This window comes from Mollisia scopiformis (assembly GCF_001500285.1).
Source record: "Mollisia scopiformis unplaced genomic scaffold LY89scaffold_5, whole genome shotgun sequence".
NCBI classification, from domain to species: Eukaryota; Fungi; Ascomycota; class Leotiomycetes; order Helotiales; family Mollisiaceae; genus Mollisia; species Mollisia scopiformis.
Window position 1 is genome coordinate 1,484,823 of NW_017263585.1, and position 15,277 is coordinate 1,500,099.

A 15,277-nucleotide genomic window follows, 5' to 3' on the forward strand; every position below is an offset into this window, starting at 1 on the left:
GGAGGAGGAGGAATGTTCTCATACTGATATGATTCTGGTGGTAGATGGTGGTTGTGGTTATGGTTCTAATGGTGGTGATGGTTCTGGTGGTTTGGTGGATGGATGTTCTCTCTCACCCCACTTTGCGGCTACCCTGATTCCAGCACTCACTCACTCGCTCACTCACTCACTCATCCACTCACTATGATACCGCACCGCTCTTAGCCGACGAATGATGACAGGGCGTCTACGGTCTACGGTCTACGGTCTTCGCGTTCCCTGAGCAAGTTCACTGTTCACCATTCACTCCTCCTCCACCACTGGAAAGTCATTCTCTCCTAGCTGCATATCGACATGGCTTCTCTCAACGTCGCAAATGCCCACTCATGGCAGTCAAACCCCCCAATCACTCACTCACCCCATCAACTCCCATCAACCCATCAAATCGCCCTCGCACGCGATTCTGCCTCACATACCTGCATCTCTGCGTCCGCTCACCGATCTCCCAACCCAATCAAATATTCTCCTAGCGTCCGCTGCCCTCTTATAGGTCTTGAGGATATGCGATGTTCGCAACTCGTGCAGTAGAGTCGACTGGACCTGCAGGGCGGCGCAGTGCAGCGCTGCCAGTTTCTGATGCACGTCTTGCCCGAGAGACAGACAGTGAGTCGAATTGTGTACGTTGCTTTTTTGCCCCGAGGCTCGCATTTCTGCGACCCCCGACCGATGAACCACTCGGACAGCCAGGACATCGAAGTTCGTAGGTCTTTTTCCTTTTGCAACGGTTTCTATTCCAGGCTCAACGACTCCCGGCGACTCCAGTGTTCAGTGCCACACTGGAGACCGCAGAGGCCGCCTGATGGGGATAACCTGCTGCTGCACGTTACCACTGGGATTCGCGAGACAGATAGAGAGCCAGCCCGACGAACGCCACACGCACATATACCGCTCGTCGCGATAGCAGACTCGTCGTGGTCGTTGGTGTGCGAGAATCCGTCACGGCACTTCCAGCCTCACTAGGCTCCACGATTCCACCACGATTTGAGCATCTTGGATCCTTGGGGGCTTTCAGAACCATATCTGATGGGGATCAGCCCGCTTCTGACTACACACTACGAACATTATTCAGGAAGAGGCTTGCGCTGCTGCTGCTGCTGCTGCTGCTAGCTAGCTAGCTAGACGCCGCCTACGCCCAACGACCCAACACAACTCCCATCTAGACGACAAACCAACGACCCAAGACCCCTCGTTCTCTCGTTTGCACTTCCCTGCACGATTCCCTGGGCTGGACGACTTAGTCCCCACACTCTGGTCTTCGATCGTCCCGAACCTGCGTGCGACCCTTAAACACTCGCGATCTCCACCCACGGCACGCCTTTCTTACCTCTTACCTACTCTTTCTTCCCTTTTCTGACTGCTCTCGTCTCCGCATCCTCGCTCCGCTCTCACAATTAATTGCTTGCTTGCTTCCCTTGTTTATTTTTATTTCATTTTCTTGTTAGTCAGCCCAGCACAGTTTCAAGGAGCCCTGGTGGTGCAGCATATAATATCCTCGCACTTATATTTTTGCGGATCACCTGGTGGTGGTGGAAGTGGTGGCTGTTTTTTGCACGTGCGACTGTGTTCCATCTTGGCCGCCACTACGGAGGACCCATACCGCCATCACATCACGCCTAATTATCTGCCGTTGCCGCATACGCATATACGCATATCATATATCTCTTGGGATGGTCCCCTGCTCATAGCTATATTACCCCGGCCGAGCTTCTTTCTTTTTTTTTTAAAATATCAGTCCTCACGGACGGGCACGGAAAAAAAGTATCGGGGATATACAAACGGTTTACTGGATGTGAGTTTCCCCGCTCGAGCTTCAATTACTTTCTTTTCATTTCTTGTCTGTTTGTTTGCTTGCTGGGAGTTTACTGAACTGACAAGGTGCAGATAGTTTTTCTTCTTTCGGTACAAAATATATCTTACAAAGATCCGCAAGGAATGTCGAACGTACAATACAGCTCTGCTCCATACTCATAACGTTGGTACAACAGCACAACGTTGGAACACCATACAATAAAATCTTAATGCTGCGACGATAGCAGGAAATCAATAATGGCTTCATACAAATCGGGGTTCGACCCACCCACTCGGCCAGGAGAGACGAGCCGAGCGAGAAGGTTGGGCACATACATGCAGCAACACGCAGGGAAGCAGGAGAAGTTGGAGCACAGAGAGGCAGATATTGCGCATCTCTCGGGGCAGATGGATACAAGGAGGCCCAGTGCGAGTGCGACGACGGGCAGGGCACAACAAACTACGCTTCCAAGACCGAGGATGCGAGAGCCTTCTCCTAGTACAAGACCTAAGCTAGAAGGTGCCAGGACAGGAAGCAGCAGTTCAAGTTTTGGTTACAGCCGGAATGCCCCCAAACCGGCTGCGAAACCAACACCAGAGCTCAGAGGAAAGTCATCTCGGAATGTACTTCGGAGGAAACCTTCTTCAGTGGCGCAAGACGTAGAAACATCTCGTCCGAAAGCTGAGAGGCAAGATTCTTCGTCATCAGCCAAGGTTTCTTCATCGTCCTCGGACAGAAGGCCTAGTGTTGATGCGATACAAAAATCATCGGATGCGTACAATGAGATCTTCACTCGGCCCCCAAGGACGAGGACACCAGCTTCAAAGGAATCACCACAGATATACCCAGAACTAGACCGGTATCGAAGTAGACCTGAGCAGAATTTTGGAAGCAGAAACATCACCGATTTGCCTCCAAAACTCTCAACTCAAGACCTTCCTCCCCATAATCCAATGGTCTCTGGGACTCCAGTGTATTCTGGAAGCAGTAGCCATCATCGGTACAGTGGCTACAGCGGCAGTGGGTACAGCGCGAGTCCCTCAACGCGATTTTCCGAATCGCCTGGACCTGGCGCTTACAGCAGGGACACGACCCCTACCTCAATCTCATCTCAATCCCCTGGCATCCTCGCCCCAATGAAGACCACCACAACACCACGATTACGCCAGGGGAGTCCGGCACTCAATCGTCCTCCAGTGACCGCGAGACGGAGAGCGACAAGTATCCCTACTGAGGCTGACGCCTCACCTCAAGGTCTTCCGTCGCTGCGCGAATCTATTACTTCTTCATCCTCGAACTCCACAGTCAAGGGCGATGGAAAAGGGAAGGAGAAAGAGAAGAAGAAGAAAAAGAGACTTTCTCCTTTGCCTCCCAGCCCGCCTCCTCGGAAGTCTTCGCAGAAGTTCAAGAAACCGAGATCGGATGAGCTCGAAGATTCTCCTTCTAAACCATCTCAAGCTCCTGCGAGGCCGGTGATGATGTCTCCTATTGAGTCGTCACCTGCGAAACCCGTCCGAGCAGTGACGAGTCCAGTGAGCAAAGCTGGACCTCCAGCGCGACCGAGCAGAGAAGGAGCACCTGATCTGCATGCTCAATGGGGAGATGTGATACCCATTGTTCAGAGCAATCTGACGGGACTTCCGCAGAACAGAAGGCAGAGTTCACTGCCATTGCCGAGAAGTGTTGGGACATCACCACAGCTTTCAAGCCAACCTACTCTTCGACCACAACCTGGAAGACGAAACAATCCATCGCCAAGTCCTATTCTACCTTCGCCCCGAGAAGCTACACCTGCACCATCGGGACTGGGTATCATTCCAGACTTGCGACCACATCTACCGGGCTCGAGGAGCATCTCTCGCACGCCAAGTCCAAGTACCAAACCACGCTTCGGTCTCTTCAGCAGACGCACCAAGACCACACCTGAAGTCAACACTCTCGAGAATAGAGGCTCACGGAAAGGACCCGCAGCAGGAACCGGCCACGAAGGCTACGGCAAATACGCCACTCGCGGCCGAAGTAGCAGCGCAGGCGGATTCTCCTCTCGACAAGGAAGCATAAGTCTCAGCATCGCCACCTCGTCTTCTCAAGAAAGCGTCTCCAGCACGCGAACTCATGATCCGTTCTTGCTACATCGGATGAGTCCTGTAATTATCGCGGGCGGGGGTGAGATTATCGAAAATCGCAATGAAGGATCGGAACTTTTGCGCACGGAGAGTGGCACGAGTTTGTTGCTGGGTGGCGATAGAGATCGGCCAAGTCTTGAGAGCAAAGCCTCCGGACTTAGTAATGAGGTTTCGAGGACGACGTTGTGGCCTTCTGCTATGCCCCGGGAGCCGATATCGAAACGTGCTTCTGCCATCGTGCCGAAAGGGAGGAGACCGAGTGATAGCAGTGATGATGTCGTCGTGAAGCGCTCCTTAGGTTTCCGCCGCTCAGTTCAGAGACTCGACTCTTCGATAAGACAACCGGATCTTCCGCGACCGTTGAACTTTGGAGATATGGTTGTCTCGCCTTCGATGACGAGTTTAGATGCCAGTATCCTCTCTGATGAAATGGAGATTGGTACAGCGAGGAAGGGTGTCCTCACCAAGCCGAAGAAGTTGGAGAAGAAACCAAAGGAGACGAGAAAATGGAATTTCTTCCATCGATCACAGCCCACCAAACCTCAGCCAGATCCAGTACCTGCTATGGCTGTCGTGGTTGGTAAGGCTCCTACGAAGGCAGTCCCGCATTATGCATTGCTTGATTCGTCGGATGAGCAGGTTGATCCTGATTCGGTCAACTTTGAGGATCTAATGCACGATGCGGAAGTTGTTGCCATGTCGAATGAGGAATTGGATGCGTTGCAGTTTGGCTCATACAAGGAAAAACTCCGAAGGAACGAGATCGATGCCAATACAACTGCTCCTATTCCTGAGCCGACACTGGTTCCAGAACCTAGAGTGGAGACACCACCCGCTCCAGTCTTGTTCTCGTCGCCAGAGCCAATGCAGATAGCTGAACGACCGAAGACACCTCAAACTGATTTGCATCTTACCCAGGAGCCGGCTCGCGTTCGACCAAGTCGATTACCGCAGGTTGGAAGGATACCAAAGGTCATCTCTGCTCGACCCGAGACCACTTCACCGAAATCATTCTCACGACCCTTCGCACGACTCAGTACACTTCAACCTCTCGTTCAGCCTCTCAACATCGACAAGGAATCTGTAGCTATTGGTCCCAGTCCACCAAAGCCATCGACCCCTGAACTTCACATTGAACCTCAACTTGAAAGTTCTACTCTGCCAACTGTCCGACAAGAATCCCTCGATTCAAAATCCTCACGAGCATCAACCAACCATCGCGACTTCCTCGCCTTCTCTCCACGCAAGAACTCCGAAGCAACAACAAGCAGTTCAGGGGGCGGTCTAAGCTTCGCCGATACCACTGCCGTAATTCCACTGCCCGATGATCCGCTCGAGGAAGATGAGATGTGGGATGAATACGATGATCTTATCGAGCACGACGATACAATCAAAGTTCCAATTTCAGCTACCTCGAGTCAAGGGATGCCGTTTCAATACGAGTCTTACGAGAGTAGAAGGCTGAGAAAGAGCAAGATTCGTCCGAAGGAGAGTCCTACCCTGACATCGACGCCTGTCATTAAGGAGCCGGAACCTCAACCTGAACGACGATCGGCACTTACGAGCTCGAGTGTGTATAGTGTGGATATGAGCGCCAGACTAAAAGATGCTTTGACCGCTATCCCAAGCCCAACAACACCGTTGTCTTTCACAGAATTCTTCTCCGGCTACGGTGATCGAAATAACTCCATCCATGGCGACTCAGCACAAAAAAAACGACGCAGTTCCGGATCCCGGAAGTCGAATTCATCAAACGGACTTATCCCGATCGCAGAACAAGATACATCGTCTCCCATTTCCCAAGTCAATCTAAGGGTTGGATCCATGACTGTCAGTAAATGGTTAACGTTCGGACACGTCCTATTCAGTCCCGCGAGAGAAGATATCGACGCTGCCCCCGTATCAGAATCCTCGAAACGCCACTCCATCCTAGTGATCGATGGTCTCGGCAATGGTTCGTCTCCCCCCTTCCCTCCTCCCCTCCCCTACTAACATAAAACCCAGATGATTGGTCCTTCTACGCCGCAGAAACCTACTCCCACTCAACATTCTACAACCTCTCCCCGACTCACCCCCCCTCTCAATCCTCCCCTCCTCCTCACTCCCGCTTCCCCTCCACACCCCCCAATCACCGCCAAATCCACTGGACGACAGGCAAACTGCCCTTCCCCTCCTCAACCTTCACAATAGTAGTCTACCGCTTTCCGGCCCTCTCCCCGCTCTCCTCCTACCGCCACATCATCGCCGAAGCCAAGCGCGTGTTAAAGCCGGGCGGGTACCTCGAACTCGCGATCCTGGACCTGGATATGCTGACCATGGGCCCTATCACTCGACGCGCGGTGAGAGGGTTGAAACTCAGGTTGTCGGAGCGGGAGGAGGGGACTGCCGTTAGTTTGGGCAGTGCGGCGGATGAGGTGTTGAAGGTTGTGGGGAAGCGCGGGTTTGAGGGCGTGAGAAGTTGTGTTGTTGCTGTTCCCGTTGCGTCAGCTGTTAGTGGGCCGGTGAAGGGGGAGAGTGAGGGTGGGAAGGGCAGGGAAATGGAATCGTTGCCGGATTTGTTGAGGAGGGAGGGAGAGGGTGCGGATAAAGATATCACGACTATGGTGGCGAGGGTGGGGAGGTGGTGGTGGGGACGGTGTTATGAATCTACCCTCGCGAGTCAAGCGACCGGAGGGAGCCAACGGACTCAAGGAAACACAGCGAGCAGTGGAGGAAGAAGCATATTCGACGACACCAAAGTCCTAAACGAGTGCGAGGACTGGGGAACCAGTTTTAAACTCTGTGTCGGGGTGGCCCGGAAACCAAGTCTGGTGAGCAGGAGGAGGGGGGCTAGTGTTTAATTAATTCTCTCCTCTCTTGAATATGGAGGCGGCTTTGCATTTGGGGATATATGGTGGCTCGCGCCAGCTTTTTTCTAGATCTGTTCGATTCTCTTGGGCTGGCTGGCTAGTTTTACTTATTTGGGAAAGGAGGGAGGGAAAGTGATGATTGATGAGGTTATGATGGATGGGTACATGGATGGACCTTTTTGGTTAATTGGTTAGTTGGTTGCTTGCTTCTTGGTTGTGTTGTGTTGCTGCGAAGCGAGGCAAGCGATAGATACCCATTGGTTGCTTTTATGTTGTTGATGAGAGGGACATAATAAATGGAATTGTACATGTTGACTTCACTTGCTTTCACCTCCTTGCTTTGATGTGAATCAACGCTTTTCATCAAGCGGTGGAGTATATAGATGAACAAGCCTCCATGGCAAGGAAAAGGGTGAGCTTGTTTCCACCCGACACTCTTACCCCACTATCACCATCACCAGGCTGGCGTTTCTTTTGGAGAGTGAAAGCCTCAACGATTGGGTTGATATATGTTAGCCCTCGAGATAGAGAGAGACTTACTTGACTTTGACGATTATGGGGCGCTCGCTCGCTGAAGGTGAGGAGTGAGAGGGGAAGGGGTGGCTAGCCGCTGGTATTGTCTTGTCTGAATTTTGGAGCGAGTCTTAATAAAGGAAATATTATATATGAGTAATACAATTTCCGCTTTTTTGTGACGTTTTTCGAAAATGCGCTACTAGAAACTCCCATCATACTTCCTACAACAACCGTGTTCATTTTGCACTTAGATATCTATATTTCTTTTTATAAAGATGTTGGAAGGGTTCAAGCGAACTTGGGGTGTCTGATCATGCTCGGGTACGGAAAGAAGAATATTTGAAGGCTGGATTGACTAGTTGATGTTTAAGAATGCATCCTGATAGACTTTTCTCAACTCGTTATAGGATTGTTGGCGGGTATGTATGTTGCTTAAAAAAAAAAACTCACTTTTGCAAAAGGGACCGTCGATTCCAAAACTTACCAGTTTCCAGTAAATAGAACAAAAGGGGAACTCCACCTTCTCCTTACGTCGTGCTTCAATTGTTGAGCCTGTTATAGTCCAGATGGACCTGATTGTGGGCGTGGTCGTTTGACACTTCTTCCATATTGATCTTCCGCGTCTGAAACTCGTTTGGTCGAATTAGGACGCGGTACTGGTATCTCCACTACGGGCACTGTGGTACATGCGGAGAGAGACCGAGCACTTGTAGTAGATCTTATCTTGAGCGGAGCGTTTGACGATGATTGGTCTTTTGTCGCAAGCTTTGTCTCGTTGAACGGTTCAAATTTGGCGGGCTGGGTGGGATTTGGCTCGGCTGAGATTGGCTTCAAAGCCGTGATGAGATCGAAGTCTGCTTTTCCCAGCACTTTCTTCAGGGTATTTGCATCGATCGTCCGAATCTTCGCTTTCCACTCTTCACGGAGCTGTTTCCAACGATTGAGATCATCGTCATATTTCGTTGCCTTTTCGACCATGAGACTATGGGGACTTGCGCATTGGATGGTGGTGTTGATACTCCTCGCGGCTATATCTTTCTGCAGTCGGTGTTTGAGATGCCTCCTTCGCTTCGTGGATATCTTGAATTCGAACGATGTCATGGTGGGATGTGTTAAGAATACATCCAAAGTTATGCAGTCAAAACATCCGCAACCGCGTGACTCCCTGGCCAGGTTTTCTGGAGGCTGAGGTTCCGGTGTGATATTCCGTTTGATATAAGCATTGAGGATAGTTCGATATAGTCTCTGCATGGGTATATAAGTGTTGAGGTATGCCTCTTCCACTTTTGTGGTAAAATAAGCGAGAAATGGAATATATATTGTTCCCAGTACTTTGGAAGAAGCTCCTCCAACTTCCTTTTCTAATTTAGCAATACCTTGATCTAGTTGTGTAAGTACTCCATGTTTGTAAGCTAGCGACAAAGTTGTGATCACGTCATGGAAATGTGACTCGACACCATTTAGCTGTGCGCATGTAGATTGGTTTCGGCTCAGACCCGAAGCTTCGTTCCGTGGTGATATCTGTATTCTTGATAGAGCTGCGTGCATGATATCAGTAATGCCATCTTTGAAGTTCGTGAGTACCGAAGTGTTCGCGAAGAACGCCATCGTCATGGGCAAATTTGCTGCGTGCTTGGCGAGCGACGGTATCAAGCTGCTGCTTGTAAGATAGGCAGACTAGAAAGGCATTTTGCGGGAGCTTACGTTGAAATCAGAACGTCCTTGCTGCATAGATTGGCTAATTTGGCCAGATATCTTCCCTCTTGGGCTGTCTCTAGATCAAGGTTTGCAACAGCATCCTTGAGCTGACCCCAAGCCCATTTGCCATCGACCATGAACTTGTTCATAATCTGAATGGCTCTACATCTTGAGATGAAACTCGTGTGGGCTGGTGGGCAGGTCGCAAGCCTGCTGTAGCTATTAATTGCGGAGACAATCAAGATAACGAGCCACCTACCTAGCATGGAACCAAAGCTTTCCACGTCGAGAACCTTCATCTTTTGCCAATTGAAAGTATTCCAACTTCGAAAAGAATACGGGAAGCGCCCGTTCGAAAAGGTTATCATTATCGAGTTTGATAATTGCTCTGAGTGCCAAAGTGACAGCTTTGCTAGAAAATCCGCTATCGGGCGCTTTCCACGTTGTCTTTGAGACAAAAAGCAAGCATATGTTGGTGATATCCACGACTGCATAGTGTTCGGTGTACTGGCCGTTATGTGAAAGGTATTTTTCAAGTAGATGAATGATATCTCCCTCTCGTTCAAATGCTTGATCGGCTAAAAAGATGCGAATTCGGTTCTTTCGAGGTAGGATGACTGCAACCTACCAAGATTCCCATTATTCTCCGCTAACGTTGTTTGGATTAGAGTTCTACTTACATTTCTACGAAAAGAACGCCCCCCCTGGGCTGACTGCCAATCTTCAAACGCATTGTCTCTCATCAAGTGATCCTCATGATAAGACAGTTTCAAGCTTGGAAATGGCTCGGTTCCGTCGATTTCCCAAATATTTTTCAATCTAGAATTATGTGAATCATGATCTAGGCCCATCTCATCCCAACTATCCACGTCGGAGTCTTCATCGGCTGATGAATCATCTTCAGACGGTTCGAAAGTCGCTAGACATAGATAAAATCCAGTAGCTTGGCAAGCCTGCTCGAGTTGGCATATGACCAGATTATCTTCGTCTGATAGCCCTTGCTTAGTTTTCGTGTTGATGTATGAAGTCTGGAGAATATATGCTAGCGAAGCATGTGGTATTCGATCTGTTTGCTGTTTCCAACTCGCTAGAATGGCTTTCAGCTTTGTTGTACTTCGGTCTGCTGAAACTGCTGAATATGCCGTCTTGTTTTCCGGCCTGTACCTGAAAGTATACCTCAGTGTAAGTCTTTGACCTAATAATAGCTTGGTGCTATTGGATTCCACATCAAGGAACTTGTATGATCAGCACGATGATAATATAATGGGATAGCGATATGTACTTACCGTAGCAAGATAGCTGCAGTCAAATTCCGATTCTTGACACGTCGAGAATTTGATTGTCTTTTGTCTGAACTTGAGTTCATAATCTCCTCCAACATGTCTGGATGGCAATATAATATCTAGAAAACCACGCAGTTCGACCCAGGACCAGTACTAAATGAAAATTAGCATATTAATTCCAGGTAATGACGACAGTGCAACTAACGTCTCATATAAATTCCGAGAACCGCTAACTTCATCCAGGACAAGAGCGCAAGGGAACAGTATGAGGTCTGTGGGCATGCCAAATTGAAAGCATATGTTGGCTGTGATTGACTGAAGAGTTCGTGTCCAGAAAGGATTTTGCGTTTCCCATTCATGCCAAGGCACTATCCAGGACTTGCTCAAAACCGCAGGATCTAGTGCCTCACCAGAGCTACCACTAACGGAAAGATCTTTGTGGCTTGCATTTTTGATCATTCGGATATCATCTGGACCTAGTGGGAACCGAACAACGCCATAGCCTTTCAGGTGGAGGTTTGGATTTGGAGCATCCTTCAGAGATTGGCCGTAGGCGAATAAACCAGAGCTATCCACAGAATCAATTGTTCTACATAGCATTCCTCTTATCCCATCAGGTTGGATCAACTCTTCTCTTCCAACTTCGTATTCTGTATTATCATCTCTGCTGACATGCATCCTTCGCTTTGCAGATGACACATCTTTCGGGAAGACAATTGGTGGAGGTTGCATAAGTTGTCTCAAATTTGTTGAACATACTGGCTGTTGCTTAGCCATTGAATGATCATTGCTGACATGTGGTGTTGCTAAGATGGTCTCTGCGACGACGTCGGTTGAGATGTGGATTTCGGGGAAGGTGGGCTTTTCCGCAGATGGTTTACAAGTCTCCATGGCAATGCTGCCTTCGTCCGAACTCGAGTCCTCGACAACCCATACTTCAGGTCCGGCTGTCATCTTGGTGATATGACTTAAAATTGTCAGCGAATGTACATCTTTGATAGACGAAAACGGAAAGCGTCGAATGGGGAACTAGAAGCTCAATCCGTGAAAGCTGGCCTATGTTTTATTTAGAATTCAAGCCCAGCTTGGTGTTTCTGTATGTTCATGGAGCGCTCGCTGGATATGAAATGCACTGTAATGGAAGGCTCCCGGCAGACGGAAATCAACATACCTACGGAGAAGTCCAGCCTGAAGAATGTCTACGTACGCGCGAAGACGCTAGAGCGGTATGAAAGACGTTGAAGAAACAGATAACTCACAGAGAAAACGCAATTAGTATTCATATTCTGCCGGAGTGTTCCGCCTCCGAAAACGCCCATCAGCGCCAAGTCACGGGGTTCCAGTCGGTGGCTGTGATAGGTACCTAGGTAGATTTTGTGAAGGTCTTCCCTGAAGACTAAGTCTTCATTATCCGCATGTATGCATACATGCTACGGACTATCAGCATGCACCATCTCAGATTTCTAATACGAGGAAGATATATAAACTTATTTTGTGTGGTGGGTTCAGGTTGAAGATCTAGTGAAGTGCATTACAGGAAAAGATGCCCTCCAAGCATATTATCAGATGTGAAATGTCTTGGAAATTGCTTTGAAATATTGAAATTATGTCTTCGTTTTGACGGTCCTGGGCTCTTCTGGGTGATCTATTGAACCCAGTATCCTTTTGAAATCCCATATAGTTTTCAAGCTGAAGAGAAAAAGTAGTACGATTTATCTTGAACATATGTAAATTGTTGTCTCCCAATTTCGTCGCCCCATACTACGCAAGAAATGAATGATGCACGAGATACTCAGCAGTAAAGGCACCTGCCAGGGAAAGTCCAGCGGTCCAGAAGCCATGGCCGAACCACCACCAGCAACTCCCCGAATCTTTCAGATTGACATACCATATCATACAACCAAGAGAAAGCAAAGACCCGCCAGGGGCAATAACGAGGTACGGCCACCATCCCATGACCCCCGACGAGACAGCACACGCCACAAGCATAGTCACCATACAACACAGAAATAATCCGAGTGCGGGTTTGGTGCCACGGTATCCCAATAGCACTGCCAAACTACACAAGCCGAGACCTTTATCATCAGCCAGGTCCTGGTGGGCGTATATAGTATCGTAGATAGCTGTCCAGAGCACGCATGCCATCATCAGGTACGCGCTTGGAAGAGAAATATGCAACGTGGGGATCAGTGCCGGCGACCAGTAGTAACGACTATCTCGGTTGATATTTGTAAGGGCCAAGTATTCTTCGATGACAAACGGTTCGAGGCCCATGGCCGCGCATCCAATAACCACACCCCACGCAAGGCAAAAGCCCAGGACGAACTGGGCAAAATGCGTATGACGCTTAGCGTAAGGATAATAGATCGTTGCCATAGCATTCGGTAACACATAGAAAGCTGGGCCTTGTCCTTTGCCACCCGAGAAGCCAAAGGAGAGGACAGTGATCCCCAAGAGGGCTTGAGAAAGCGCAAAGATCACCGCGGCGCGAGTCGACACAGCGCCACGTGGAATCGGCCTTTGACGAGTACGTGCGACTGCAGCGTCGAGAGGTGCATCAACGGCATCGTTCCAGGCGTGAGCGGCGTTGGAGAAGAAGAGGCTCCAAGGAAGTAGAATTGCGCATGTCCAGATCACTCGAACAAGGGGAGCATCTTGAATCACTGCCCCGAGGAGTGCTCCAAACAAATGCGGAAAATAAATAAGCGCCAGTCCTGCTGGAGGACTGAGTCGTGCCAATTGCACGTAGGGGATCCATGATGCAGGAAGCCTGGACACCCAGCGTCCTGAGTGGAGTCCTCCGTATTGTTGTGCGAGTTTGGACTTGGTGGATTTACTCATGGTTCTTGGCAGCGCACAGCGAGAATGTATATGAGTTCGAGGTGGAAGAAGGATTGTATGTGCAGGTTGTATGGTAAGTCAAAGACTCCAAGTACGGGAGAAAAGGGGAAGGCAATTAAGGAGATAAAGAGGGAACCTGTACTCCATACAACTTCAGGATTTCTCAAGAATATTCTATGTCGGTGCAGTCGGTCTTGAGTATTTATACCTTCGGATGATCTGCTACATAACGCATGGATGTTGCATTTGAGCCTTGTCAATTTGCGAGCTCTCTCTTTCTATGGCCCTCAGGCTTTCATACCTGGATTTTGTTTTTCATATCCTGTACCATGTCATGCCTATTTGGGGCCCTTTCGATTATGGCGCATGGTACATTAATGGTTGTAAGACATCATTTTCTGACTTCGGATACTATTCCAAATACTTCAAAGTAAGCAAACTAAATCAGATAATCAAATTCTGATATTTCAAAACAGGTGTTGCACTCTCTCAATGCATTCAGTGACTTTATAGTAAATCGCCTACACAAGCAATGAGGCGGTCAATGAACGACTCAAAGTTTTCCAAGAGACGGCTCCGCTTATTTTTGACAGCACTTTCCAAGCATCTTGTGTACATCTGCAGGGGACGGAAAAGAATTGCAGGGAATAGAGCCAAATGCGGGAGATTATTTGAAGTCTATCCGAGGTCAGCTTACTCGAATGTGCACGGTCTGTGCTTAGCTTCAAATGATATATTTACAGAAGCGCGATCACAGGTACAGATAGATGACAACAAGAATATCCTTTCCTGTTTCTCTCTCTCCCATGAGGGTCAACATGACAGCTGCCGCTGAGAGAAGAAGAGTCGCGCTGCCACACGAACGTAACGCAGATGGAACAGTAACAATCAGAGCGTAAGTTCGTCACTTTAACCACTCTTTTGTGTAACAGTCACTAATCTCCAATTTCTCCTTTCAGTTTCGAGGGTGCGATTCTCTCTCGTGTCCTCCCAGCACCTGCCGGGCGTGCGTTCAACTTCGAAGTCATCTTCTTCCCTAACCACCCTCGTCTCCGTCAACTTCCGTCCAAGCCACCAGAGCACTTCCATCCCCTTCAAGAAGAGTACGTCAGTGTATCAGAAGGCGCTTTGGCGGTGGAGGTCGAGGGTATCGAACATATTCTGCGGCCGGGTGACCCCGAATTCGTTCTGCAGCGTGGTGTCAATCATCGCCTCTACCCCGCTCCACAAAATGAGAAAGAGAGCCAGAATGATAAGAGCCGCAAGGTATCTTGCTTATTATCTGCAGAAGGCACTTCGAGTTTGTTTGCACTTGACCTAGTCTTTTTTGAGAACTGGTATACATACCAAGAGCAAGTGGTCGTACACGGAGCAAAGTTGAACCTGATCCAAGTTATGGCTGTAAGTGGCTCCTTTCCATATTTATGTCTCTCGAGAGGAGACGACCAAACTGATGCTTGGGTTTTAACTTGGCCAATAGATGTTTGATGCAGGAGATTCATACCTCACATTACCTTGGTATATCCCGATGCGTTCTCTAATGTCTCGTGTTATGGGCATTGTCTTTGGGAGATGGATTGGTAGCTTGCTGGGATATCAGCCTTTCTACAAGGAATGGACGACAGATTGGGATCTTGCGTGTGAAAAGATGGAGACTTGCATGCTTCAAAGACGTTTCTCCGATAGAAAGAAAGTGGCGTAGCATAATAAAAAGATATGTCACTGCCTGTCCACTCACTGCATGACCATTATGAAGCATCCGCTATTTAATGTCATATATCTCGTATTAATTGCTGAAGTTAGAAGAAGATGGTGTTGGAGTATGCTCTGGTGCGTAAATCAAATTGTGCTGAGAAATCGACATCTGCTGCCAGCCTTCCGTCGTCTCTTCGGTAAGTATGAAGTCTTATAAACGAGAGGAAGCAACATTCAATTGGGTGTGAGCTTCTGCAGAGCCAGTGGGATGGCGGAAAGTTGGAATCAAGAAGTGTAGTAAAACATATGAGAGCTGCCAATGGAAGACTGTGGAGGCTGAAGACTCATTTAATATCTCAAATGGTATCTTCCTAAGTCTGGGTGGCCTTACAGCACATAGAGTCACAGAGTATTTATCAAGAGGCCGTTCAAGATTGGAAG

The 15,277-nt window shown here is 48.8% G+C and overlaps 5 protein-coding genes across 5 annotated transcripts; 2 read left to right on the plus strand and 3 right to left on the minus strand.

Moving 5' to 3' along the window:
* Positions 1-2,085: 2,085 nt before the first annotated feature.
* LY89DRAFT_665831 (uncharacterized protein) lies at positions 2,086-6,794 on the plus strand (the record flags this gene model as incomplete). The annotated part of the gene is made up of 2 exons (XM_018212871.1): positions 2,086-5,908; positions 5,959-6,794. The coding sequence occupies 2 exons, from the start codon at positions 2,086-2,088 to the stop codon at positions 6,792-6,794; spliced, it is 4,659 nt and encodes a 1,552-aa protein (XP_018075753.1).
* A 974-nt stretch (positions 6,795-7,768) lies between these two features.
* On the minus strand, positions 7,769-9,776 carry LY89DRAFT_432895 (uncharacterized protein). The gene is made up of 3 exons (XM_018207489.1): positions 9,698-9,776; positions 9,024-9,641; positions 7,769-8,973 (listed from the first exon to the last, which is right to left on the minus strand). Exons 2-3 carry the CDS (start codon positions 9,509-9,511, stop codon positions 7,875-7,877), a joined length of 1,587 nt encoding a protein of 528 aa, XP_018075754.1. The 5' UTR covers positions 9,512-9,641; positions 9,698-9,776; the 3' UTR covers positions 7,769-7,874.
* A 564-nt stretch (positions 9,777-10,340) lies between these two features.
* On the minus strand, positions 10,341-11,529 carry LY89DRAFT_432878 (uncharacterized protein). The gene is made up of 3 exons (XM_018207488.1): positions 11,472-11,529; positions 10,506-11,267; positions 10,341-10,453 (listed from the first exon to the last, which is right to left on the minus strand). Exons 2-3 carry the CDS (start codon positions 11,252-11,254, stop codon positions 10,420-10,422), a joined length of 783 nt encoding a protein of 260 aa, XP_018075755.1. The 5' UTR covers positions 11,255-11,267; positions 11,472-11,529; the 3' UTR covers positions 10,341-10,419.
* A 443-nt stretch (positions 11,530-11,972) lies between these two features.
* LY89DRAFT_609961 (UbiA prenyltransferase) lies at positions 11,973-13,144 on the minus strand (the record flags this gene model as incomplete). The annotated part of the gene is made up of 2 exons (XM_018210538.1): positions 11,973-12,458; positions 12,561-13,144. 2 exons carry the CDS (start codon positions 13,139-13,141, stop codon positions 12,062-12,064), a joined length of 978 nt encoding a protein of 325 aa, XP_018075756.1. The 3' UTR covers positions 11,973-12,061.
* An 815-nt stretch (positions 13,145-13,959) lies between these two features.
* Positions 13,960-14,843, plus strand: LY89DRAFT_577667 (uncharacterized protein; the record flags this gene model as incomplete). Its single annotated transcript, XM_018208908.1, has 3 exons — positions 13,960-14,036; positions 14,101-14,542; positions 14,622-14,843. 3 exons carry the CDS (start codon positions 13,960-13,962, stop codon positions 14,841-14,843), a joined length of 741 nt encoding a protein of 246 aa, XP_018075757.1.
* Positions 14,844-15,277: the final 434 nt, after the last annotated feature.